The 27,129-nt window shown below is 68.5% G+C and overlaps 1 protein-coding gene across 5 annotated transcripts; it reads right to left on the minus strand.

Moving 5' to 3' along the window:
- Positions 1–27,129, minus strand: TBC1D16 (TBC1 domain family member 16; the record flags this gene model as incomplete). 5 transcript variants are annotated; one of them, XM_084238261.1, is made up of 11 exons in its annotated part: positions 1–249; positions 628–774; positions 2,180–2,359; positions 3,671–3,857; positions 4,380–4,514; positions 4,980–5,128; positions 5,520–5,684; positions 6,535–6,682; positions 7,521–7,682; positions 25,058–25,655; positions 26,955–27,129. In XM_084238261.1, the coding sequence occupies 11 exons, from the start codon at positions 27,127–27,129 to the stop codon at positions 1–3; spliced, it is 2,295 nt and encodes a 764-aa protein (XP_084094387.1). The 5 variants fall into 5 exon arrangements, with proteins under 5 accessions (XP_084094387.1, XP_084094386.1, XP_084094385.1 ...); XM_084238260.1 differs by having other exon boundaries at positions 5,520–5,687; XM_084238259.1 differs by having other exon boundaries at positions 5,520–5,687; positions 7,521–7,694.

The raw sequence follows: 27,129 nt of genomic DNA on the forward strand, positions 1-27,129 counted from the left end.
CTATCTGCGGAACCCGAAACCTTCTCGAGGCGTCCTTGGGCCCTTCTTGCCTTCTCTGGGGGGCTTGGGCGAGGGCAGCTCCGCCGCACCCCCGTAGGGGCAGCCCTGGGCCCCGGGGTGGTGGCCCGTGCACTCCACCGCGGGGATGGAGCCGCTGTCCCACATGCCCGGCCCGCACCGGCGGCACAGGTCGTGCAGGCCACAGGGGATGCGGGGCAGGAGGCGGAACTGGTACAGCAGACTCCGTGCCTGCGGAGAGAGGGCGGCGGTCGGCCGGGGACGCCCGGAGAGCAAGGGCCGCGGCAGCAGCCTCACATCTCGCAGGCAGGAGCCGGGAAGGTGGGGGACAGCAAAGGCCATGGTCCCCTTGTAGTGTTTGGTCCACTAGCCGTAGGTGAGAGGGGGGCCCCCCGCCCGCCCCCCCCCGAGCCTGCTTCCCCGCTTCCCTGGCTCTGGCTGTGAGTGAGGTGCCCGAAGGGGGGCGGCCCCTGAGGAGCCAGACAGCCCAGCCCCAGCCCCTGCTGGAGGTGCCGGCCCAGGTTTGGGTGGGGAGCTCCAGGCGGGCCCATGGGTGGGGCGGGGGCCCCAGCGTGGCTGGTGAAGGGGCCTGTTGGCGGGGGGGCTCACCTTCCTGAGCACGAGCTCCCCGTTCATGTGCATGGCCAGGTTCCCAAAGTGCAGGAGCATCTGGTCTGTGGCCAGCTGCTGCTCCACCACGTCGTCCCCGTAGATGGCCACGATGGCCACGCACACGAAGAGGTGGAAGTAGTCCGTCTGCGGAGAGGGGAGGGGTCAGGCGGGCCGCCCAGACCGGTCCCCAGGGGAGGCGAGTCCCTCAGGCCCTGCTGTCCTCCGTGTCCCCACTCAAGTGTGCCCGTGTCAGGACCCGCCTGCCAAGGCACAGGGGGCAGTGCTGGGGCTGGCTGTCCCCCTGCCGCTGCTTTTTTGGGGACCCCGGCTCCCCGTCACGGCGGGTATAGGGAACACGCCTTCTCCGGCAGCTGCCCCTGGAGCCTGAGCTCCTTCACCAAGGCCTCAAGACCGGAGCGCAGGGGTGGGGTCCCGACACACCCCAGGTCGAGGAGGGAGGCCCTCCCGGCAGTGACCTTCGGCCAGTGGCCTGCCTCCAGGCTGACCGTGCAGCTCCGGAGTCTGCTCAGGCAGGAGGGTCCACCGTCAGCTCCCTGGGCCCCCAGGCTCAACGAAGCCACCACCTCTTCAGCTGCCCGTGCAGAGCCCCTGCCTGCCCAGCCTGCCCGGCCGGCTGTGAAGCTGGCCCTGGGCCCGGCGGGAGCGTCCTCGCCTGCCCGGATGCTGCCGGGCACCGCCTCGGAGTCACGCCCACTGCAGGGCAGAGGAAGAACACGAGCCCCGGGAGGCCCGTGTTTAGACCCCGACGCGGAGCCACGTCTTCCAGCTGGGCCGGGCGGGGCCCACAAGGACGCAAGGACGCAGCAGTAGTGGCTGGTGAAGGCCCCGAGCTCGCTCTGCTGAGACCATCCAGGCCCCTGGACCCGGCACGGCCAGCCCCAGCCCCAGAGAACCCGGACGGCCCTATCTGGGCCCAGAAGGAGCCTCGGCGACTCTGTGGACCGCTGGGGCGGCAGGGGCTCCAGGAAGGGGTGCCAGCTTCTCCTGGAGGGGAGCGTGGGAGGAGAAGGCAGCTCGCTGTAAACAGGGCTGGACCACAGGCCAGGACTAATCCAGCCCACGGGCCAGGCAGGGCCGCGCAGTCCCAGGCGACCCCCCCACATCCTGCACCGCCCCCCTCCCCGAGCTGCTCGCTTGATCAAGGGGTGGGGTCAATGCGGCTAAATTTAGCCACGGCTGCAGAGGATGTGCCCTTGTTTGTGGGCTTCCAAGGAAGCCGCAGCCAGCAGGGTCCCTCCCGCCACGGCTGCTCTGTCCTCTCACGCTCGGGTGCGGCTGGCCGGGGCGCTTGCCAGGGGGACGGCTGTGGCGGCAACAGTCGGCGCAGGGGGCGGGGGCCCGGCATGTGCACCCCTCTCTCCCGGGTTAGGAGCCGCACCCCCGCTCGCCCACAGCCCCTGCCTGGGCGGCCGGCTCCGCCCTCGACGTGCTCCCGCGTGGGCCAAGGCGCGCGTCCAGCACAGCAGGTGGAAACGAGCAGTCGGGACGGGGCGCGGGCTCAGCGCCGGGCGGGGGCGCCGGTACCCACCTGGTAGTGGGCCCAGCAGGCCTCCCAGATGCGCAGGGCCTCGGCCTCGGGGAACTCCCGCTTGAAGCACAGCAGCAGCCAGCGGTGGCAGAAGAGCATGTGCAGGCCGTCCTCGCCCAGGGACACCAGGTGCTGGTAGAAGTGCGGGTGTGTCAGCCGCAGCAGCTCCCGCAGGTACAGCTGTGGGGGGCAACGGTCAGCCGAGGGCGTCCCTCCCGCCCGCCGCCCCCGCTCCCGGCCGCTCCTCCCACTAGGCCTGTCCTGGCCGTGCTGGCTGCTCTGGGGGCCGGGCGCCCGGCTGTGCGTGGGGAGGCCCACGGGGCCGACTCTCGGCCTCCGTCGTGTGGGGGCTGTTTCGGATGCCCCTCCTTTCTGGGAAGGTGAGTGGGTCCCCCCACCCACCACCTCCAGAGCCGACTCAGAGTGGACGGCAGAGTCTGAGCCCCACCCGTGACTCCTGGGCGGGACACCAGCAAAGCTATTGCTGGCCGCACCACAGCACATCCACCGCCGGCAGTTGGGGTGTCACGGGGCCTGTTCTGTGGCCGGCGGGGCGAGGGCGCAGGGCCCACCAAAGCTCCCCAGGCACTGGGGACCCGACGTCACTGGGCAGTGCCCTGAGGGACGGGCAGGCCGGGGGCAGCCGCCCAGGACAGGGGCTCAGCAACTCCCAGGCCCCTTCCCTACAAACGGCCCTTTGTTCCTGCCCCACACGCCTGCAGCCGGGCCCCTGCAGGAACCAACGGTAGGGACCTTCCGGATCGGCCTGTTCCTCCACCCGTGCCCGCCCTCCCCCCCCCCCCCCGACACCCCATCAGACCCAGAAGCCCCTCGCGCTCTAATCCACACCGTCTGCTCCACGCCCTGTCCTCGAGTCCTCTGCTGTGCTCTGCCCCACCGGGTGGCCCCCTAACAGTCACTCCAGGGGACCGTCCTTGGCCCTGGCACTGGGACCCTCCACTCAGCTCTACCGACACAACAGGGGCCATCCCATGTCACTGCCTGGCATGCCCAGCTCAGCCGGGTCATGGCCAGGCCCAAGGCCACCTCATGCCCCCTGGAGTCGGGCCAGTCCCGTCTTCCTTCCTATCTGTCTCCGGGACTTCCTGCCCCCCCAACACCCACCATCCACCATCAGCCGCGCTGTCCCCGACTGGGGTGCCGAGACAACATTGCACTGTCGGCCCCGGTCCCTAGCAGGCGCCCGGGGTCCACAGCCCGGCTTGAGTGAACAGGACGCTCTGGGCCCTGCCTGGCAGTGGTGTGGCCTGCCCCTCCCTGCCCGCAGCCTGGGGTGTCCCGTGTAGGGAAGTAGGGGTCCCAGAGCCGGGCCTTGCCCCCTGGGCTCTGCACCCCAGACTCCACTGGCAATGCCTATATGGCTCTTCCACGGCCATGACCCGACAACCTCGCCCGCGGGCAGCAGGGAGGCGCTGGCCAAGCATGTTGGGTGCCCATGCCCCGCCCTGCCGCGCGCCCGCCCGGCCTCACCAGCTGCTTCTCCATGTCCTCGTCCCGCGGGGAGCTGACAAAGATGGTGTTCTGCATCAGACCCACAAAGCACCAGAAGGTGTCGGCCTCGTCCAGGACCTCGGCCAGGATGGGCGCCACCAGGTCCGACATGCCCTGGGAGTAGCCGGCGGCCGGGTTGTACACAGCGTAGTTCAGCAGGATCCGCCTGCGCACGGAGCGGGCGGTGAGCGCGGCCCCCCTGCCTGCCTGCCTGCCCGCCCTGCTGCCCGCCCCGCCGCCCCTCAGCCCAGCCGCGGGGGCAGGGGGACGTGGGTCTGATTTTGGCAGCTCCCACCGCCCGGGAGTTTGGGCTGGCAGAGGCATTTCCACGGGCACCCGTTCTGTGCCATCACTTGCCCGGCGCAGCAGAAAGTCAGAGCCAGCAGCACCAGGCTCCAAGCACGCGAGCACTGAGCACCCAGAGGACACGCACTGGCAGACATGGGCAGCTTGGCCCCGGTCACGTGACTAGGCAAGGACTGGGGGGCTCCAGGGGTGGGGCTTGCTGGCACCCTTGGGAGGGACAACCAGGCTCCCCTGGACGCCGTGCCCAGGACGGGGTGGGCCTGCCTACACGAGGGAGCAAGCCTTAGCATCTGGGCACTGGCCCGCAAGGGTGGAGGGGAGACTCCTGGTGCCTGGCGGGCCCACTGGGGCAGTGGGGCTGGGGGGCCACGGGGACGGACACCTCATGCTCTCCACGTTGGGGTTGCCTTCGCCCCGGAAGAACTGGTTGCTCCTGTCCGTGCGCACCACGTCCTTGTCCACGGTGAACTGCACGCTGCGCCAGAAGGCCCGCTGCTCCTCAGGGGTCATGCAGAGCCTGGGGGGCACAGGCCGCCTGTCAGCCGGCCAGGGCCAACCCCAACCTCTGCTCCCTGGGTGGGGGCCCGGGTCACGGCTCCCGCCGGCAACCCCCAGCTCCCCACGGCCTTGGGGGCTGCTGTGGACCCAAGGCTTTCCAACATGGACTGGCCTCCTGGGGCCCAGCAAGGAGCTGACCGTAGCCCTCGGTGAGGGAGGCCCAAATGGACTGCAGCAGTCCCATCGCCCGCTGCAGGCGCCTCAGCCACCCGGTGCCCGGCGCTGGACGTCACACCAGGTCCAGGTGGTTGAGAAGGAATTCTCACCCCACAGGCGGGCTGAGGGCCGCTGTGGACAAGGGTGCACTGACCCAGCCCCATCGCTTTCTGGGAGACCCACTTCAGGGGACCGAGGCTGTGGCCCGCAGGACTGAGGCCGGCTGCCCTCGGGGCCACTCCAGCAGGCCTGCGGCCGGCCCGGGTACCTCTTCTGCTGGATGTCGGCGTACTCCTTCCGCTTCCGCAGCCGCAGCGCCTCCCGCTCCTCCGACGTGGACTCGGGGCTGTAATAACGCAGCAGGAAGGGCCACACCTCCCCCCGGATGGAAACATCAACGCCGCCAAAGAAAATGGCCTGGAGGAAGCGGCCAGGGTTGGGGAGGGCCCGAGACAGGGCGCTCCAAGCACCCCAGATCCCCGGGGGCTTGTGTTTCAGTGGCCCCGGACGGCCCTGACAGCTGACACTATTCAGAGGCGGCGATTTGCACATGTGTGCCGGGAACCTCGGGCCTCCATTCCCATGCAGGCGGGCCAGGCTCATTTCAATGTCAATGCTCCCCCGGGGCGCGCGCAGATTAACGTGTCATTCCCACGTCATGGCCTAATCCCTGGGTTGGGAAACGTGGTGTTTCCCCCGTGTGCCTCCACCCAGGCCGGCTCAGGGTCCCCCAAGCTCGCGTGGTTTGACGGCTCCGCGGGGCGAGCTTGCCGGGCCGAGGGGCGTCCCCCCCGCGGCGCCGCCTCACCTTGCGCAGCTTGTACTCCTCCTCCACCTGGCCCTGCCCGTTGAGGTGGCGCAGCCAGGCCGACACGTCCAGCCTGCGGTACATGCTCTCCTCGGGGTGCGTCTCCGAGGACGGGAGCTTGGGGCGGCGGATGGAGAACTGCATGCGCGTCCTCTCGTCCGAGACCTGCTGGACAGCGGGGAGCTGGGCGTGCGCCCGCAGGGAGCGGGCCTGGAACCCAGCGGCGCCCTTCTCGGGACTGAAAAGCCTCCCTCCCTCCCTCCCTGCCCCCTGAAAGGAGCAGGGGGGGCTCTCCCTTGCACACAAGCCCCTAAATGGCAAGTGTAATTAGAGGCAATTAAAATGAAAATGCCTCCATCTTAACGTGGTTTCCCCGGCCTCTCCCCCTCCCGGGCCCACTCCCGCCGCCGGCCCCCTCTCGGCCACTGCGGCCGCCCCCGCGCGCTCCCCAGCCCTGCCGCAAAGAAACGGAATTAATGCGTTGTTCGGCCCAACTTCCCGCTGCCGGGAGGCCTGCAATAAATTACGTGTGATTGGCCACATACAAAGGACCGCTGTTCAGTGCCTGCCCGCCAGGCCGTCTCCGCGGGCAGTCACGAATCCAGGGCAAAACTACAGCTGACATTTAATTCAAAAATCAAAGGTTGCTCGATGCAGGGGGAAAGGCACGCTACTGTAATAAGGGAAGCCGCGGGACGCTCTGTGGGTAGGAAGGGAACGTTACAGGCGGCCCCGCTCCTAATAAGCACATACAGTACCTTAAACAGATAATTAAAGAGCTCGTATTACGTTTGTATGTAGATCGAGCAAAATATGGCAGGAAGCCTTGTCAAAACATGAGTTTTCAAGTGCAGAACACTGACTTTACCCAGAGCCCGGGTGCGGGCTTCAGAGCCAGAGCCGGGTGCCGTCGGCCACGGGGTCCCGGTCGCGCCCCGCGGGAGGGGGGCAGGGAGGCGCGCGGGGCCCGGGCCGCCCGGGAGGGCCAGGCCAGGCGGGCGGCGGCCCCGGCTACCTGGTCTTTGAGGTGCGTCTCCGCGCAGTACTTCCACTGCTGGAACACGTCCGAGAGCTTGTCCAGGCCGCCGTGGTGGAAGTGCAGCACCTTGTACTGGCTCTCCCTGCTGGCGACCACCAGCTGGCCGCTGGTGCAGGCCTCGTCGCTGGCGGCGGGGGGAGAGAGCCGTGGGTGTGCGCGCAAGGGCTTCTAAGGCAGCAGCGGCCGCTGTCACCGGCCTCTGCGGCAGGAGCCAGGAGGGCCCTGTGCAGCCCGGCTGCCGGCGGGAGGGGACGGATGACAGACACCATCACCCCCTTTGCTGGAGAAACCGAAGCCGCTCCCTCCAGCGGGCGGCCCAGGGACGGGGCGCGCCTCGCTCCCAGAGACTTGCCCGGCAACGTCCGCCCCACCAGGCCTGGCCCCGCGTCTCCTCTCCAACAGGCACCGGCGGGTGCCACTGGGAGGACCAGATTTTGAATGCCGGGGGTAAGCACCAAGCTGGGCATTGCCCATGAAACTCACGGCCCGCCCCAGGTGCACCCGCCCAGCCTGGCGGCCCTTCCCCGGAGGGGGAGCTGGGGCCCGGGTCTGTGCCCGGGTTACCCCTGCTCTGGCAGGTCTAGGGTGGGTGCTTCCTTGGGGCTGGGCACCCTGCCCTTTGGGAAGAGGGTGAGTGTGGCTATCAGGTGGGTCGCGAGTAAGGACCTTCTGCCTGCCAGGAGAGAAAGGGGCTCCCTCGAGAAAGCCCCGCCCGTGGGGGAACCACGTTGCTGTGGCGTCACGGCGGCCACGGCGCGGGCTGGGCGGGCATCTGCTCCCAAGTCAGGGGTCCGACCGCCCAGAAGGCAGATGAAGAGTCGGTGGCCGCCCCGCCCCACCGGTCGCGAAGTGCCACCGCCGAAGAGCTGGAGATGGAGGACGAGGACCTTGGGGCTGCTGGCCTCGGTCCCCCGGCCCCCCGAGTCACGTGCGCGGGGCCGCCCCCCGGAAGCTCCGCTCACCTGAAGAACAGGCGGAGGGAGCGCATCTGCCCCAGGTCCACACGGAACACGCCGCAGATCTGCTCCAGGGCCCACGCGCGCTGCTGCTCGTCCCAGCGCCGGCCCTGCAGGAGGCCAGGGCCATCGGGGAAGGGCAGGTTGGCGTCCGCGCCGGCGGGTGAGCTGCCGGGGCAGCTGATGTGGTGGCCACACGTGTCTCTGCGGGAGCAGCGGGGAGGACAAGGGCGTGGGGAGGTTTACACGCGCCAACGCGGCCGCGCTATGGCCGGTGCGCACACCCAGGGACGAGCGCGCGGGGATGAACGGGTCCCGCCGCCGCACCCCATTCCCTTTTCATGGGGTAGGGCAGCATCGTCACGACCCAGCTCCCGTCCACTTCAGCAGAGGCCGGCGTCAGCCTGGCTGACCGCTGAGCGCCCCGCCGCTGTGTGACGGGAGCAAGGTCCCAGGCATCTCTGAGCCTTGGCACGTCTGCAAAGTGGTGATGTCTGGGCTTGGGGTGTCCAGTACTGGGCACCCTGGCCCTCGGCCTTCACTAGGAGAAGTGTCTGTGGCCACTTCAGGGGGTGTGGGGTTTCCGTTGGGTTCAAATTGTTTGACTGTTCTCAAAGAAGAGCCGTTCGGCCGCAGCACCCGTGCCAGCAATACATTAACAACAACAGCGAACACTCGTTCAGCACGTAGCACGGGCCTGGCCCTCCGCTAAGCTCCTCTGGTGATATAATCCTCATGATAATCCCATGAAATAAGGAGGGTCGCCACCCCCAGGGCATGGGAGAGGAACCGCAGTCCAGAGAGGTCAGGGTCACCTGCCGCGGTGGGTGGCAGCTGGCACTGCACCCCAGCTCCGCGGCACACATGCCCACCAGTGTGTCTCACTGCCTCTGGGCGGACGCTCATCGACACAACCCTGATCATTAGGGCTTTTTAAAATTCCAAGAATTTGTCTATCTCCCGAGTCGCAAAACATTTCATCCCATGGATTCAGCCACCCCGGGGAGGGCCTGCCTCTGGAGGGTTAACAGTAACATCAAGTGAATGCGCTAAGCCCAAGGCCCTTCCTCAAATGGCAAAAAAAAAAAAAAAAAAAAAAAAACCTGGGTGGGTGGTTTGCAGGGGCTCCCAACACAGGGCACCTCCCCGGGGAGGACTGGCTGCCGTGGCGCTTTTACTGCTGCCGGGCGCACGCCGGGCGGTGCGGGCCGTGCGGGAGCTCCCCCACCCGAGGCGGTGGCCAGGCCAGGTCCAGCCGGGTCTGCAGCCCCAGGATGCTGGGGGGAGGCGGCTGATAAACTGGCCCACAGGGGCCACACGGCAAATGGACACAAACAGGCCGAGGGGAGGCCGTCTCCGATGGACCCTGGCCAGGCCGCGCCATCCGTGTCTGCAAGACGGCCAGGGCAGGCCTGAGGGCAGCCCCCACCTCGCCCCACCTCGCCCTTTATGCACGACTCATAATCTGCTTATAGAACAATGAGGCCAGGCAGCGGAGAGCACGTGGAGGGCCACCACCCAGGCTCCCCCGGGACCAGTGCACAGGGCCCCCAAAAGCTGGCATTCTTTCCAGCCCCTCCCCCACCCCCTCCACTGGCAAATGACATGACGCCCCCCCACCTACACAGGCTGCCACCCTGCTGCCCCTGCGGGTCCCCCATCCCAGGCAGACCGAGGTTTCCAGAGGCCAGATTTGGGGTGCAGGCTGAGGCCCCTGCCCTGCCATGGCCTGAGGCCTGGGCCCCTGGACGGAGGGTCTGCAAACCTCCCCTAGCCCCCCCACCCCAGGCCTGCTGCAGCCCTGTACAGCTCCTTGGGGGACGCTATCTGCATTCATTAGCTGATTGACTAATTCTGGACACCATGCTGGGCCCCCAGCTGGGGTCCACGGTCCCCCTGGTCAGGGTCGGTGGAGCCTCAGGTCTCTGTCCTCAGGGCCTGTCACAGAGGATGACCCCGGGACCACCGCTGCGGGGTGTGGAAAGTTCCATTATAGAAAAAATAATACAAAAATACTAAGGAACAAGCCTGTGAACGCCACTCGGGAGCCCCACAGCCGCCCGCACACACCCCGCTCCCCGCTCAGAGAAATGAACGAGGCTGAGGGGGTGGAGGCACGGGCCGCGGCCGGAAGCGGGGTCACCAGGGCGGCGATCTTGCCTCGTTCACTCACAGATTCGACACAACCCCGTCGAAACTCAGCACGGTTTCTTTTTTGGTAGATATTGACAAGCGGACTCTAAAATTCATGTGGAAAGAGAAACATCTCGAACCATCAAAGCAATTATAAAAAAAAAAAAGGAAGGCTGGGAACTTGCCCGATTTGGAGACTTATTATAAACCTACAGTAACCGGGGCAGTCCGGTGGACTGGTCACCGGCCGCGAGGCAGCGGCGGCTCAGGGGAGGGTCAGCCTCCCACACGCAGCTCGTCCACCCCCGCGAGGAAAGAGCCTTTCCCCGTCACACGCAAAATTCACTCAAAGCAGATCATGGGCCTGTTCGTGAAGCCTGACACCAGGAAGCTCCCAGAAGCATCGTAGAGAAAGCCTTGCTGCCTTGGGATAGACCGAGGTTTCTTAAAACACAAACTGCAATAAACAAATGGGAAAATTAAAAACGCCCTTCTTCGAAGTGGACCTTCAAGAAGTCGTAAACCAAGTCAGCGCCTGAGAAAACACTCCCGTCACCACCCACGCCAGCAGAGGCGGCGCCCAGAACACGCAGCCCTGGGGCCCCGCCAGGCACCCCCCCCCCGTACCCCTCCCAAGCACCCAAGCGACGTCCTCAAAATGAAAAGGCTCCGCCGCCGGGAACGACAAGCACGAGCCGGAGCGGGAGAGGCACGAGGACCGTGTCCAGGCCGTGACGGACCCTCAGGCCACGGTGAGCAAACGAACTCGACATTTTACACGCGGGGGAAAGACATGTCCCCGCCCTCCTCCGTCCTCGCTTCCTCCCGGCTCCCGCCAGGCCTCCGAGAGGGGACTTCAGGGGGGAACCGTCCATCCTGGGTCCCCGTCCAGGCTGCGGGATGCAAGACGGGGAGGGGTCGGCCCGTCTGACTCTGCTGCGGTCCCCCTGCTCCCCGCCCTCCAGCCCTGTCCCTGGGGCGGCACCCCTAGCAGGGCGGGCGTCACCCCGCAGGGCCCGGCGCGCACCGGGGACACAGGGACTGATCTCCGAGGCCCACCGGGCCCGGCAGGCTGGGATGCGTCCACTAAGCGGAGGCTCCGGGCAGGGCACAGCGGCCGCCACCCCCACAGCGCGGGAGCGGTTCCCCCGGGCGGGACACTGCCTGGCGCTGACCGCGGGGGCTGCCGTGCGGGCAATGGTATCGCCTTGGGGCGGCCACAGAGGGGCTGTTGGAATTTTAGAAGCCTGGGGGGGCAGCGCCCCCTGGGACACGTCCTTGGGGGTTGCACCCTCTCTGCCTTCAGGGGTGGAGCCAGGCCTGGTTCTGCGGCTCCAGCCCCTGAGCCCGGGTGGCCAGCGGGGACAGACCCAGCTCTCCCGGCCGGAGGGACGGGAGCACCTGGGACGGAGACAGCAGGGCCGGGCCGGGCCCAGAGCCGGCTGATGACGGAGGGCGTCAGTCACGGGCGGCCAGCGCGCCCTCGCCCGGGCTCACCACAGCAGCTTAGGGGACGGTGACCGGGCGCTGCCGGTGCGTGCCCGCCAGGGAGAGCACACTGGCCAAGAATGTCCCTCTTCATTTTCCCTCGTCAAGCAGGATGACGTCACCTGACATCTACGTAAAATGAAGAAAAATGCCGCTGAGCCGCCAGGGCTGCGGGGCCGGCTCCGTCCTCACCAGGGTCCTCACCCGCCACCCGGCCGGAAGGGCGGCAGGCTCCTCCGCTTAACATCTACGATTATCCATTAGGGCCGGAGGCCGGAGGCCGGAATCATCTGTTTTTCTTGTTCCCTTAAGGCATTCGCAGATGCGCGGAGGCTGAGGGACCGGGGTATACAGCTAATAAATAACGCAAAATAATTAATAGCCGAGCAGCCTGGAGGCGCTCCTGGTGGCTCCCCAACTAGGCTTTTGAGAGCCAGCTGCTCTGCCTGGCCCCGGTGACTTCCTCCCCACCAGCCCCCCGGCTGACAGCAGCCAGCGACCCCTCCTTCCGGCTCAGGAAGAACGAGAGCCAAGCTCAGCTCCCAGACTGGGGGCACCCATGGTGTTGAGGCGCGCTCCTCCCACCCAGTGCCCACGGGAGCCGCCCCTGTGCGCACCCCCCACCCCCAGCACCCAGCCGGGGCGCCCGGATCCAGGCCATCATCGGCCCATGCCCGCCAGCCCCTGTGGAAATGCAGCTGGACCCCCAGCCCAGCAGGAGGCACGAGAAGATGGGGGGAGGCGGGGCAGGGGAGGGGCGCAGCGTGGGCCCGTCCTGCCTGTGGCGGCGGCTCTGCTGCTCTCTAAGCCCCATTTGTGGCCAGAAGGGCCCTGGAACCCCCCAGTTCGGGCAGTGGTGCCCGAGGAGGCGCCTCTTGTGGGTGGCGGCCCCGCTGGCAGGGCCTGTGCGGCCTCGGTGCGTCCCTTACGGGCCTGGCCACACACAGAGGCTCACGGCTCCCGCTGAGGGGCCCAGCGGTGTGGGGGCACCAGGGCACCTGCAGCCTGCGGCCCCTGCTCCACAGAAGCACCCCCACCCGGCCAGTGGGTCCCCAGTTTCTCAGCAACGTTGCTCTAGGCGGTTTAAGATTGGCACGAATACTAATAATAATTCAACTAAATTTAGGTGCCCCCTCAGGCATCTGATTAAATTTCATGAGCTCTTTTTCAGGCTTTCGGCCCAAATCCGCTCCTCTCCCAGCTCCACCGCAAGGGCTTCTTGACCATCCCGTGGGCGGGGCGCGCCGTCAGGCTGGGGCTTCCCCGAGGAGGGCCTCGCAGGGACGGGCGGGGGCTGTGGGCGCTGCCTGAACGGGGAAGGGCTCCTCCAGGGAAGAAGCGGGGACCGGCAGGCCGTCGCTGGTGTCCTGACGAGGATGCAGGTTGCAGGGAGCCTCCCGGCAGCTGAGAAAGGCCGAAGGGAGGAAGGACTGGGCAGAGGCCAGAACAGTCCAGGTCTTGGGGCCGCCCCACGTGATCTGCCCACCTGTGCCAGCCTGGCTCCCGCGAGCCAAGCCGGAGCGCCGGGGCAGACGCCCCGGGATTCTTCCCCACCTGCCCCCCAGGAGGCTCAGTGTGGGGCCCACACCCCCAGTTTGTGCTCTGCCTGGGACTGCAGTGCCCACGGGTGCCCAAAGCCGGCCCTGGCTGCTGCCGCCCAGCACCGCCCACCCCAGAGGCAGGCGACGGTGGTGACACCTGACCGCGGGCTGGCAGGCCGCCCGTCTCCTCCCAACCCGGCATCACCCCGAGCCCCACATCGGCCCATCCGCAGTGAGCTCGGAACGGGGGTGCTGCAGTGTGTCCCGTGCCACTTTGCTTGTCCTGTACCAGCCGGCGCCAGGCTGACCAAGGGCAGCTTCTGGCTGGAGTCCAGCCGGCTTGGCTCAGGCCGCGGCCATTGGCGCTTCACCAGCCCAGCGAGGGTGGGCTAGGCAGGCTGAGTGGTGGTGGGGGGCACCCCCACCCCGGCAGCCTGATCCAGAGCCCCAAAGCACCGCTTGGGTCAGAAGCCACCCTGGGCACCCCCCTTTGATGCACTCTCCCGTGAAAATCACAGACACCCGGGGGTGTGGGCCCATGACCCACACTTCACGCGAGCAGGAGCAAAGTGAGGAGATACACAAAGCGTCATCAAAGCGTCAGTTGTGCAGATTGCAAAGGAGCATCTATTTTCCACCCCCTCCTATCAGCAAGAAGTGTCTCCTAGCTGGGGGAACCACTGGGGGCTACCCGGGCAGCGGCTGCTCTGGCCCCAGCAAGGCCCAGCTGCAGCTCCACTCTCGTCAGCGCTCCCGTAGCCAGGACGGGCAGGCACAGACCGGGCCGGCGCCTGCACAGCAAAGCTGCGAGCTCCCCGTTCCCTCCCGGCCCCAGCCCAGGCTGGAAGCTGCCGCGGTGGCCGCAGGACCCTCGGGGGAGAGGGGGGTCCACCTCATTGCACACGCAGGCGCCAGCCTGGAAGGTCGCGCTGCGGAGCCACCCACCCCCCTCCGGCCGCCCCTGCGCCGGGCTCCCCCCAGGCTGCTGCAGGCTCCGCTCCGGCATTCGCTGAAACAAATGTTTTTCTTTCTTTTTTTTTTTTTTTTTTTGCCAAACAAGCATCAGGCTGAGCTCCAGCGCGTGAGCGCGCAGGGCGTGGGCGTCGGCATGCATGCCTGTCCACGCACAGACCAGCGTGCACGGTCAGCACGCGTGTGTTAGGGCCCCCGCGTCCCAGCGTCACGCGTCCTGGAGCGTCCGGCCGTGGCCGAGACTTTCAAGTGGGAAACCAGAAGCTCCGGGTCCTGACAAACACCCGAGGCCAAGCCCGGGCAGAGCAGGAACCCGCGTCCACAGGACAAGAGCCGCCTGCCGCCAGCGCAGGGGCCCCGCCCGGAGGCTGCAGGCGAGTGGGTCAGGTGACCGCCTGGGACGGGTCCCCACCCCTGGGCCCTTCTGGCTCTGGCCCTGACCACACCCCACTCTGGGGTTCAGACAAGAGTGCCCAGGCAGGGCCTCCCGCCCCCAGCCGCATCTCCAGGAGCTCCCGGGGCCGCTGCGCACACACCGGTGCCTCCAACCACGGGCACGGGCTCTCCCGGTTCTGGAGCCTGGAGTCCTGGATCCGGGTGCCCGTGAGGTGTGCCCCCTCCAAGGGCTCCTGGGGAGGGTCCTCCCTTCTCTTCCAGCTCATGGAGTCCCCGGACTTCCTTGGGGTCCCCGGGCTCGTGGCCACATCCCCCTGTCTCTGCCACCATCTTCCGGGGTCTCCTGTCTCTTAGGAGGGCCCGGGGTCCGCCCTCATGTGGCTTCATCTCACCTGAGCCTCAGCCTCTGTTCTACCTGCAGAGCCTGGGTGGACACAGTCGGGGGCTCACGCGGTCCCTGCAGACACGGGTCCCGGCACCTGAGCGGGCGTGTTTATGTCGGGAGGCGGCGCGGTCGGGGCCGGCAGGTGCTCAGGCCTGGCCTCCCGCCCACCCGCTCCCGGCACCCTGCAGGGACAGCCTCTGGGGGCGTGGGGTGGCCGTCTCGTGGGCCATGTCACCCCAGCTCGGGACACGGGACACGGCCCGCGGCCAGCGCTGAGTGGGGGGATGCGGGGGACGCAGCCGCCCGCCCGTGACAGCCATTTTTCATTGATCTCCCTTCGCTTTCCAGGGCCACTGGTCCCCTCGTAAATGGTGCTAAATGCTATTTAGTAGCTAATTAACTTTCCGCAGGAAGGCCTCTCTAATTGCACGCGCCCCAGGGGGCTCTGGGGACGCAGAGCTGTCCCAGGGCGGCTCCTCCAGCCAGGCTGCCCCCCCAGAAACCTGCCAATCAAGCTGCAGAGGTCAAGGGGGACCAGATTAGGAGCCCCGCGCGGCTGCCAACCCGGCCGGCGACACTTGATTTAAACCGAAAGCAGGAGGGTCGCGGAGACCCCTCCCCGAGCCGCACCTCCCCGGCGGCGGGCGCGGCCCCTGCTCTCCCAGCAGCTGACTCGGCCGAGACATCCTCGCGGGTCTGTTTACACGTTGACTGCGCCGGCATCCGCCATCCATCAGACGCGGAGATAATCAGAAAATAAAAGCTCCGCGTGAGGTTTGCATAAATCACTGCTGGGGCCGGGGCAGGTCTCGGCCCTGGGCGGCCGCAGCGACTCAGCAGCGGCTCAGGCTGCGGCCGGACCCCAGGCGCCTTGCAGGCCCCACGGCGGCCGCCGGTCGCGGAGCGGAGCCGCGCGCACTGCTGCCTGGCGGACACAAAGGCAGGACTTGAGGCCGGGCTGGAGCTCAGCCCTCAGCCCTGCCGGCTCAGGTCACCGGGCGGTCACCCCACCCGCCGGGTCTGGGCCCGCCTGCAGAGCGCCCACGGTGTGGCCCCAGAGGGGCACCCGCAGGGGAGCCTGTGTGGGCTTGGCCGCCTCCTGCTGAGGCCAGACTCCCCGCTCGGGTGGGTGGCCGGGCGCCCACGATGCCCGATTTCGGGCCTCTCATGAAAGGGTGAGCCCCTCGGGCATGAGAAGTCTGCTCTGACCCCAGGGTGCAGGCTGCATCCTGCGCCCACCAGGAGAGGCGGCCACTAGGTAGGTGGAAGGCGGGCAGAGGGAGGGGGGCATCTGGCAGGGGCACTGGACTCAAGGCCCATGGGACGCTCCGTCCTGTGGCCTCCTGCGTGCCCAGCAGCAGCAAGGCCATCTGGTACCTATGTTGTTGGCACGGAGGGGCCCCGGCACCTCTGGGGAGGGCCAGGGCTGGGTGGATACGGTCGCGGCCAGCATCACTGCTCAAGGCAAGGCTGGCCAGCCAGGCAAGCGCCCGGAGCAACTCTCTGGGCCACGGTCCCTGCCCCAACCCACAGAGGAATTGCAGAGCCTGTCGGGGGGTGGGGGGGCAAGAGTGGTGATCATGGAACGGGGTGAACGGTGGGTGGTGCCCAGGGAACAGGGCCCAATGTTTGGGGGGTGGGAGACTGGGGCAGGGCAGGGTGGCCCCCACTCCAGAGTGTCCTCCCTCCCGTGGAACCCCGGGCACAGCCACTGGCAGTTCTCTGAGAGGGGGGCTTCTGAGCCGCTGGGGCACCCCCCACGGCGGCGGGCTCCCAGGGGGGAGAGGCACAGTCCCTCCCGGAGCTGGCTGCAGGGCAGACGCGAGTGGTCCAGGCCGGGGCCAGGAGGAGGGCGCAGGAAGCCAGGCCACCCGGTAATTCTGAACGCGGCTTAAAAAAACACGCAGAGAAGGAAGAACAAGACAGGAGGGGCGAGAGGACGCCGAGTACCCCAGTCCGATCGCCTTCCGCTCCCCCGCACGGTGTCTGTGCACGGTCATGCATGTTGTGAAGGCGGGTGCAGGTGTGCAAAGTGCCTTGCATGTGTATTCTGTGTACGCATGTGTGTGCTCTGCACACCTTGAGAATGCATGTGCTTTGCAGGTACGTGTGTGAGCGCAAACATACAAGTGTGCGCACATGTGCTCCATACGTGTGTGCTCCATGTAGGCATGTGCCACATGTGTTCCATGTATGTGTGAGGACGTGTGCTCTGTGGTACACACGTGCGCTTCATGTACGTGTGTTCCATGTGCCACAGGGTTCCGTGTGTGCGTGAGGACACATGTGCACTGCCACATGGGCCCTGTGTATTGTATGTGCACATGTGTGCGTGCCTGCAGCCAGGACCCAGCTCCCTCTCAGGCCGAGCTGCACTTTGAACCCTGGGTCAGAGAGGACATACCCCTGGGGTCCCGCCGGGCCGGGGTTAGGAAACGGGAAGGTGTCGCGCACCAGGGGAAGGGCTGTTCCCCTCAGTCCCCAGGGCGGAGTCAGTCAGGCCACCAGCCCTGGGCTCCTCGGCACGTGGACACTGCCAGGCTCTGACATTCTCCCAAAGCCACAGAGCGGCCGCCTGGGCTGTGCTCCCGCTGGGGCCACCTGCATGCAGCCATCGCTTCCCCTTGCCGACTGCTGAGAGACGCCTGCAGGGCGCGGGAACACGCGTGTCCCCAAGGGCAGGCCAGCGGGCAGCAGCTGGAGGCCAGACTGGCCACCCTCCTGCTGGGCTGGGGGCTCCTGGCAGACCCCAAGAACGCCGTCAGCAACACCAGCAAGATAGCAAACCAGTCCCAGCTCCTCAACCTTGGGGTGAACAGAGGTTTTCCGGAAAGTTCTGTGCATGGAGGTTGGTCCTTTCATTGGTAATCAGCGCAAAGCCCGTGAAATAGCCACGGAGGCCCCTCTCAGCCCGGGGCCTCTGGGCTCGGCTGCCTGGGGATTGCAGGGCGGGCGGCACCAGCCCTGGTGTGGCGTAGGTGGCACCAGCGGGCCTGTGGGCGGGGACCCTTGAAGCTCGGACCCTAGCTGGGGAGACGGGCTACACAGGCTACTGGACTAGACCCAAAGAGCTGGTCCTCAAAGGCCCCGACGGCACCCCCAGCCGCTCCCCCCTTCCCCGTCTCTGCTCTGGTAGAACACATCCACGCGGAACTGGCCACTTTTGCCAGCTTCGGGGCGCGCTGCGTGGTGCCGTGTCCCGCCTGCCCCGCCTGCGGTGCTCCCATGCCCCCACCCCCAGGACCCTGTCCACGGAGCCCCACTCCGGCCCCGCCACGGGCCGTCCCTCTGGGTCCCTGTGGAGCAGGGCCGGGGACTGCGTGTCTGGACCGGCGGTTGACCCAGGATAAGGGCCTCGGCGCCGTCACACTGCAGCCTCCGGGGGCTCCCCTTGCTGAGGCCGAAATCTCTTCCACATTCTGTTTCTCCACCTGCCCACGGACGCAGGGGGCGCCCTGCTTTGGGGTCACTGTGGACGGGTGACTGTCTGCCTGGTCTCAGTCCCTGGCCAGCCCCTGGGGGGGGTTATTTCTGGCCTCCTGCACTGACCACGCGTTGTCTGTGTGACAATCACGTACGATTTTAAAGCAGGGCCCAGCGAAGTGGATTCCAGACAAAGCTACCCTTGGCGCCTTGGGCTGTGCTGGAGGCGAGCGTGTCAGCCCGGGCGCGAGGACAGGGGGGCAGGCCGTGTCCGCTGGCCCAGCCCACCCCCGGGGGTGACCTCAGTAAGTCCCTGCACCGGGCCCAGAAGCCAGGCCGGCTTAGGGGCTGTCTGGTTTTGGGGAGGCCTGCTGGGCCCCAGGCGGGAGGGGGATCTCCTGACAACCATCTCCACCCTCCGGACACCCAGAAAGGAGACGAGGTCAGTGGGAGTGGAGGCCAGCTGAGAAGGGAGGCAGGACACCCGGTGGGGGGCCCAGTGCCGAGGGCCTGCTGGGGCTGACTCAGCACCCAGCACAGGCCAGCCCCGGGACTCGGTGGCCAGTGAGGGCGGCCAGCCACGCCCGGGCCAGGGAGGGTGCGCCCATCAGCTGGGGGTGTGGGAGTGGGGCAGTCGGGCCAGGACCGCGGGGTCTTCTGCCCTTTGTGGACGCGGAGGAGCGCCCCGTGGGGCAGGCTGCTGCAGGGGAAGCTGACCCGGGGGAAGCCTGCTGTCTGTGGGGCACGCGGCGCCCCAGCCCAGGGCCACTTCTTGGGACGCCGAGCTCCAAAGGGCAGGTCTGTGTCCCCCTCCGCCTGGGGGGCCAGGACACCAGGCCCCCGCTGGGCCTGCTCTCGGGGCTGGCTCGAATGGACTTGGTGCCCCTTGCTGCCACTGGCCGGGAAGCCCGCTCGGCCGCAGTCCGCCAGTGGCCCACACAGACGCCTCTCTGGGGGCCCCCGGGCTCGGGCGCACAATGCGCCTTTCACCCCAGGCGGGCCGGGCGGGGCGGCCCCGGGACCTGGCCGAGCTCTGGCCCCTCACTTCATGGCTTGCGGTTTGCGAGCTCGAAACCGTCACTTTAACGACCTTGAGGAAAGCTTCCCAGACACAAGGGCCACACGGCCGACCCCAAAAGTGAAAGTCAGGAGCCGGCTGTCCAAGTGCTCACAGGGGGGCCGCGACCCCAATGAAGCAGAGCCGTCGAGCAGCACGGGGGGCCCGGGGCCTGCGGTCACTCGACACTCTCCGCGGCAGCCGGCCAGGCTCGGGGAGAGCGCGGCTCCAAAAATAATCCTCCCGGCGTTTAAATATTTACAGAGGCGAGACGGCTCCCCCACGCCTCTGCCATCCCGGCTCTGCCCGCCGCCGGGGCCCGGAGAGCGGGGTCCAGACACCCCCTTGCTGGGCACCGGGTCTCTTGGCCCCTACCCCTCCAGTGACCCCCCAGGCAGCGCCCAGGGCACCCCGACAGGGGCAGGTACCCCCCAGCACCCCTTTCTGGCTCCGAAGCCCCCAGGAACGGTCCATCCTCTCCAGAGGGGCCACACCCATGGGAGAGCCACCCAACACCATGTGACAGAGGTGGGTGTGCCGCCCCATGGGGAGCCAGTCCCTCCTCTTCTGGGGACCCAGCGATGCCAGGCCAACCAAGACAATCCCTGGGCCCCTGCGGTCACTTCCCCACCACCCGAAGGGGCAGGACAACCAGGGAGAGCCTTTGGGGGCACGAGGCCGTCCGAGCTGGGCTGTGACCCAGGGCTCGGGACCCAGAGCCGTCTGCCATGCCTGCTGCCGGGGAGGCCAGGCCTGCTACGCGGCCAGCTGACCCCAGGCCAGGCCACGCCCACCAGAGCTCACAGGTGGCCTGGCCCAGGGCTGGGGGCCCACGCTGCCCTTGACGCTGGGAAGCCGCCTCCTGCGTGCAGGTGGGGCCGCCCGGAGCCTCTGACCGCGCCCTCCACAGGTGTCAGGCGGCCTTTGGTGAAACGCCTTTTCTGCTGACTCTGGGAAGAACGGTTGGGAGACAGAGCAGGCAGAGGACAGGGACGCTGCCCCGACGGACAGTCCCTGCCCCGCCTGGGGGATTTCATCAGGTGCTGGGTGACATTGCGGCAGCCAGGTGTCCGCTGGGCGTACCCCGTGTGGGAGGCGCCACCCCTGCCGACCTCGGCACGGCTTCTGCAGCTGCGTGGGCCTGGGTCTGCAGGGCCCGCCAGGGCTGCTGATGCAAGAGCGGGCGGCCTCAAGCGCCTGCTCCCCAGGGCAGCCCCGGGTTGCTGGTGCCACACGCCCCCAGGGCCTCCCTAGACACCCTGCAACCGCAGCTCGGGTTGCATCACGGCCCCGGGGGGCTGCGGAGCCTGGCAAGCGGAGAGGCCAGGGCCCTCCTGCAGCGGGCGCCCTGCCTCTCCCTGGCCCCAGCCGCCTCTCTTCGCTTTCTAGGAGGTCGGGGCATGTTGTCCTCCCCACCTTGGCCGCTTTCACAGGCCGAGGCCAGCCCTTTGGGTCAGCAATAGCAGCATTAGTTCAGGGCCACCCGCCCGGCCAGGCCTGTGGGGGCAATCTGGCCTCCGTGGGGGACACCTGGCAGGTGACTTTCAGAACCCCTGCTCCGGCCAGCGAGGGGTCCTGGCTGCCGGACCCCTACATCAGGAGCTCTCCGGATCTCCTCCGAGAAGCCCCCAACTATCAGGACAAAGGAAAGGGCTGGCCAGAGAACACTAAACAGGCGCCCCTGCCGAGGGCCGGGCCTGTGGGGACCAGGCCTGCCTTCCCCGGCAGCCCCTCTGAGCTCCTGGAGCCGGCAGCCTGCTGGTGGACCCCGGAGCTGGGGCAGGCAGGGGGCTGCCTCCCGGGCACCGCCTGGCACCGAGGCCCGGGCAGAGCAGTGTCCTGCCATATCCAGTCGCCCTGAGGCTGAGACCAGCCCACGGGGCTCAGGTCTGCCGGCTGCCCATCCCCGGAGCTTCCCACTGACCCTGGGTCTCAGGCACCAGGCGCAGGGAGCAGCTGGTGCCCATCACCCTGACGCAGGTGGGGCCACGGGGGAGAAGCCTCTGCAGAGCCCGCCGGGTGCTGCAAGGAGACCAGACAAGCCTTGGCGGACAGGAACAGATTGCAGGGCGTCGGGAGACGGGGTGTTTTAAAGAAATAAATCTCGGCTCCCGGTTACAGAAGCACAAACAAACCCAAACAACAGATCTTTGGAAGCTGCCAGCTTCCCGACTGCCAGGCTCCGCTGGGGGCCCAGGCAGGGCGAGGCGGGGGCTCCCGGGGCATCCGGGGTGTCTGGGCACCCGCTGGCCCAGGACCCGGCTTGGGGATCTTCCTGAAGTACGGAGGGGCGCCGAGGCCCCCACCTAGCTCCCTCCACCCCCTCCGACAATTTCCGGCCACCCCGGTCCCACCAGGCCACTCGGGTCTCAGCAGCTCCGCTCACGGCCCCCAGCCCCTACTCTCCTGGGTGGCGCCAGCCCCAGCACCCCCACTCCACCCCCACCGCCACCACTGGAGCTGCACTGGGATGGCCCCGGCAAGACCCCAGGCCCTGGGCCCTCACCTGGCTGCTCCCAGCTGGGACCCCTCCCTCCCTGCGCCCCCTCCCGACTGCTAGGGCGTTTCCGGGGGCTGCCCCTACCTGCCAGCCCCCCAGTGCCCACCCCAGCCCTCCCCACCAGGGAGCAGGAAACCAGGGAAGAGCCGAGTGCACCCTCGTCTATACGACCCCGCCACAGACTCCATCTCCTCCTGCTTCCGGGGGGCTCTCTGCCGCCCCACCCCCTGCCAAAAAGGCCCCCTTGGCGGACGCCTCTGCGCATGGCTTTCCCAGGTGATTCAGATGATTCCTCAGGACTCGTTCCGAGGGGATGTTCGGGGTGGGGGCAGCTCTTCCCTCATGTGGCCGGCGCTCGGCCCGAGGGTGGCCTGCTGCGGGGCCTGTCATGTGACCCCTCGCCTGCTCGCCCTTCACACTGGCCGTACCTTTGGGACAGAAACCAGGGACGGGATCCCCAGGGCCGGGCCTGGCCATCCCTCATCTCCACCCCAAACACAGCCTCGATTCCTGGCACTGTGGAAGGCTCAGGATGAAGAGCCACAGCCCCCAGCCCTGCACGTGAACTCAGACTCTTGGGGCGGAAGCGGGTCCACGGCGGCCCGTCAGCGGCGGCCAGTCAGCGGCGGCCAGTCAGCGGCGGCCAGTCAGCGGCGGCCAGTCAGCAGCGGGCCTCTGCCCACCTTCCCCAGCGGTCGTTAAAGGCTCCCGCGGTCAAGGCTTGCTGGCCGCGGCTGTGCCGGGGCAAGGGCTGGGCGCTGAGATGGCAACTGGCCTAGCCAGACCCCAGGGCAGCGCGCACATGGACACGGTCAGGTTCTGACCAGCCAGCCCTGGGAACCACCGGGCCGCAGGTGCTGGGGGCTGGGGCGGGCCCCTCCCAGGCCCGGTGCGCAGCCTCCGTGTGCAGTTCCCCGAGTCTGCCGCTAGAGGGGCCCCGTGAGCCAGCCTGCCTCCGCCCCGGGGGGCCGCTCCCGGGCACCTTCAGAACCGGGGCCCCCAGGCAGCTGCAGGGCGCGCAGGACCTCAGAGCCAGGCCACCCTGCGAGGCTCCTGGTCCAGCCAGGGTGCCCGGGGCGCCTGGGCACAGAGGGCCCGAGGCATGAGGCCCACGCAGCGGTCTCAGCTCCAGAGGGTCACCCTGGCCAGGCCCAGCCCCTACAGTGACCCGGGGTAATGTGTCTCGGGGCGCTGGGCCGCTGGACTTGTCAAAGCTGCCCGGGATGCCCTCCTGGGCCGCTGGACGGGGAACAACTGTTCTGCGGCGTCCAGAACTGCACGCAGGACTTCTGGCCTCTCCTGCGCTGGGGCGGGAGGCGAGGAGCGGCCCTGCCTGTGCCGGGACCGGGGCTGGGAGAGGCAGGGACCGCGGAGCCCTGGCAGCAAAGCCGCCAGCAAACAACGCGGGGACCAGCCGCCTGCCAAGCCCACGCCCGCCCTGCCTCGCTCCCAGGGGGCCCGGAAGCACCGGAGCTGCGGGGTGCGGGGCTGGGGGGGACCTGGAGCTGCGGGGTGCAGGGCTCATGGGGGAGAACTAGAGCTGCACGGTGTGGGGCGCACGCGTTGGGGAGACCACAGACCAGGATCCTCAGCCACCAGGCCCTTGGGTGACCCCGAACTAGCGGCAGGTGGGGCGCGCACTCGGGAGGTGGGAAGGCCCACGTGGATGCAAACGCGCACCCAGTCCACGTCCCGGCAGGGTGTGTGAGGGGGTCTAGTCACTCGTGCAGGAGCTGAGCCCCGAGGGCAGCTGGGCCTTGGGAGGCGACGCCAGGGGGTCCCCGGGCCCACACACCGGGCGCCCACAGTTGACGTCCTTGGACAGGGAGCGGGTCGGCGGGGCGGGGCCGGCGGGGGCCACTGCTCACGGGACAGGTGTCTTGGGGCGATGGAAAAGTCTCGGCACAGATGGTGGCGGTGGTGGGAGCATGACGTGAACGCGCAGAGGCCTGAGCTGTGAGCCGGGCGGCGGTGGCGGGGACCCCCCGAGCCGGGCACGGGGCGGCGGGGACAGTGTGTGGGCGTCAGGAGCATTTCAACGGCTCCGCTGCTTAGGCCGGCGCCTGGCCAAGGCCATCGGGGCCTCTAGAAGGGTTCTCAGTCTCCACCCACCAGACGCCACTCACACCCACCCTCAGCGGTGACAGAAACGCCCCCGACCTTGCTGAGCGTCCCCGGGCCGGAACCCCCTGGGGCAAGAAGGCCTGGAGCTGCCTGGGCGCTGGGCTTCATCAACCGTCCCCTGAGGTCTCGGGCCCAGGTTGGAGGGCAGCCAACCGAGGAGGGGAAGAGGGGCCACCAGGGGGTTCTCAGGGGGACCCCACAAAGGGGACATTGCCGTTCCCAACTTACAAACGAGGAAACGGAGGCGCCCCCAGGCTCACGCCAACCAGGTCTCCTAAGTCCTGAACACCAGGCGCCTTCACCAGAGGGCGGCTGGACAGGGGGAGCAGGTGCTGGCCCTGCTTCTGCCACAGCCCTGGCCAGGGGAGGGCAGAGTGAAGACGGGGTGCTGACGCCTGTCCACGGACGCCCTCTGCCTGCCTGGGGTGCCGGGCACCTGCCCTCCCGCCTGACCGGGTGCTAGCCCGGATCTGGCTGCGCTGGCGGGTGGCACCAGCAGGGGGAGCTCTGACAAGCCCGTGCCGGCACTGGAGGTCACTCAGCCCAGGAGCCCGGTGGTCCCTGGCGCCACCAGCCACAGCCGCCTTGAGACAAGTGTTGTCAGTTCAGCCCGGGCTTAAGGGCCACCCCTGAGTCGCAGGACACCCCGGGGAGAGTTCATCTCCAATTCCTTCCCGCTGAGGCCAGCTCATGGACACAGCTGCCCGCTGGCCCTGGCCTCGGTCAGCCCATGTGGCCTCCCCTGCCCGAGGCCTGGTGCAGACCCAGATGGGGTGATCGGCTCAGCTGGCACACTGGCCGAGTGTCGCGGGCAAGCTCCTGACCCTCCCCGAACCTTGTGTCCCCTCCGCACGCAGGGACCAGAGCCGCCGGGCGGGCTGACCGGAGGCCGCAGCACGAGAACAGGTGGCCCGTGGCGCCCGGCCAACCTCAGCTGCCCCCACGGCGCTCGCCGGGCTCAGCAGCTCCATGCCGTGCCTGGCCCCGACGGCGCTTACTCCCAGCCCTGCTGTCCCCCGGACTCCACAGGGAGCGAGGACCAGGGCTCCGAGGGGCCCCTGCGGCCTGGCCCGAGCACGCCCATCTCTGCGAGGCCTCACGGCCCCACGGAAGCTGCCGCCACCTCCCCTGCAGTTCCCGCCTCCGGCCTCTGCTGCGGGGGCTCCCTGGGGCCCCCAGAACGCGGGGTGCAAGCCCCTGGGCTATGCCCCAGCCCTGCAGCTAAGGGTGCAAGGTGATGAGGTTGGGTGGCCTGCGGGCTTGGGAGCAGGGCCCGCCTCAGAGGCTCGGGGGACCAGGCCTGCCCCTTGGGCCACAGGCCCCCTGGGGCCCCTTGAGGGTGCTGGGGCCGTGGGACAGGGGCAGTCCCGGGCCCACTGGGGATGTGGCTCGCGGGGTTCGGTCTGGGCGCCTCCCACAGGGGAGAGGAAGGAGGGGCAGGGCCCGCTGCGTCTCCTCCACTGCCCACTCGGCCGGCTCAGGCTTGGGGACCCCGCCGCGGCGCTGGGATGGGGCCGGACTCACCCGCTCTCGCCCTCCAGGAACACGGAGCCGCTGCTCTCCGCCAGCGCCGCGCTGATGGGCGAGAGGCACAGGGGCGACGAGAAGGCGTCCGAGTCCGAGTCGAAGGAGCTGTCCCTGCTGGCGCCCTCGGCCGACAGCCCCAGGGAGCCGTGCTCCTCGCCCGCCTCGGGCCGCGGCTCCCGCCCCTCCTCCGGCCCGTCCTGGGGGCTGACCGCGGACGGGACGCCCGGGTCGCCGTGTGCCGGCTGAGAGGCCGGGAGGCCGCCGTCCGCACCCAGGCCCTGGGCCGGCTTCTCCCCGGCGTGCAGGGAGGGGCTCGCGCGCCCGGCGTCCCCAGCGCTCTGGGCCACCGCCAGGATGTCCTCGTCCCCGGGGCCCGGGGCGGGCCTCAGCTCCGTGGGGGAGGGCTGGCGTGGGTCCCCCGAGCTCTGCGCACGCCGGCCCCGCGGTCGGGGCACCTTGCGCACCGGGGAGCTCTCGGGGGTGATGTACCGCAGCGCCTCCTCGTCCTGCCTCTGGATGCGTGAGTTGGGGACCCAGGCGAGGATGAGGGTGGCCCCCAGCAGCTCATCCTTCTCCATGTACACGCACAGGTAGCCTGGGGGGATGGAAGGCGGGGGGTGAGGGCCCGACCCGTGCAGAGGGACGTGGGGCCGCCCATGTGGCCGGGCTGGCCGTGGCTACAGACACAGCCGCCCTCCAGTGGACACACCGCGGGCACAGCTGGGCCGGGGCGAGGGGAGGTGGGCGTGTCCTGTGCCCACAGGCCTAGCAGGTCAGGGCAGGGGCCCTCGGCACTTCTCCAAGTACAGGAGCTCCCCAAGTTTAGAGCCTCACCCTGTTGCCGCACTATGTGGGGGCCTCAGAGTTTTCCCTCCTCGTCTGGGGAGCCCAGGCCGGGGGCAGTGGGACGTGGCAGCCCTGCTGAGCTGTCAGGAGGGACAAAGGCTGGCGCCAGGCTTCCACCTCCCCGAAGGGCGAGGGACTGGCCTCCAGGGCAGCACGGCCCCTCCTGAGGACAGGGCCCCCTTTGTGCCGGCCTCTCCGGGCCTCTCCTACCGCAGGGCCTGACTATTTGGGGTCCCGATGCCCGGGGTGCCTGTCTTTGCTCTGGAAGGCCCAGGCAGGAGCCAGGGCCGGGGTTCTGCGGCTGCGGGGCCTGCAGGGGCGGCCGTGGGGCACAGCTGGGAGGCGGGAGGCAGGGCTGGAGGTGAGCTGTGCTCCCCTGGCCACGGCCCCGGCTCGGCCTGACACGGCGTCCACGCACAGCGAGTGGCCCAGGCGGGTGCTGATTCCCGACTTAGCATGTCCCGGCAGCCGCCACGCTGGGGCACCGGGGGCTACGCGAAGATGGGAAAGCAGGGCCACCCCCTTCCCCTGCTGGCCTTGTGGGGAGCCGCCCCCAGGCGCTGCCTCCTGCTGCCGGGGCTCAGGCCACGCTGGTGAGGTCACCGTGCAGATCCCATCAAACACTACGTGGATCCGCTGCGAGTCACTGACACAAGTGACAAAGGACACACTGGCCGGGGGTGTCACAACCGTCCCTGTTCCTGCCGGGGGCTGGGGCTCCCCGCTGGCCCGGGGGCTGGCCTCTGTGTCCAGCCCGAGGATAGCCGGTCAGCGACCCGCGCTGGAAGGGGAAGCGGGCGCCCACGGCATTCTGGGGGCCTGGCCCCTCAGCGCGCAGCACACAGGGTACCCCAGAAGAGGAAGCTGCTCTGGCCCCGGCCCTGCAGGGCAGCTGAGAGTTTCTTCCTGCACTTAGAGCCGGGCGGCTCAAGCCCAGGGCAGCTGCCTCTCCCCCTCCCACACCTGGGGGACCCTGCCCCAACCAGGGTCCCTGCCCCCCAGGCCTGGGGCCCGGCCCCCCGCCCCCTTTGTGCCTCCGAGGGCTCACCTGGGTGGTGCTCCCCCAGCCCCTGCAGCCCCTCCGGCGGGTGCACGCACACATTGTTCTTGGAGTAGATGATCTCCCCGTCCAGGACGGAGGGGGGCCCGCCGCCACCCGGGGCGAGGGTCAGGAGGTCCGAGGCTTTGGAGGAGGCCCGGCGGAGGAGGCGGCCCAGAGACAT

This window comes from Talpa europaea (genome assembly GCF_964194135.1).
Source record: "Talpa europaea genome assembly, chromosome: 7".
NCBI classification, from domain to species: domain Eukaryota; kingdom Metazoa; phylum Chordata; class Mammalia; order Eulipotyphla; family Talpidae; genus Talpa; species Talpa europaea.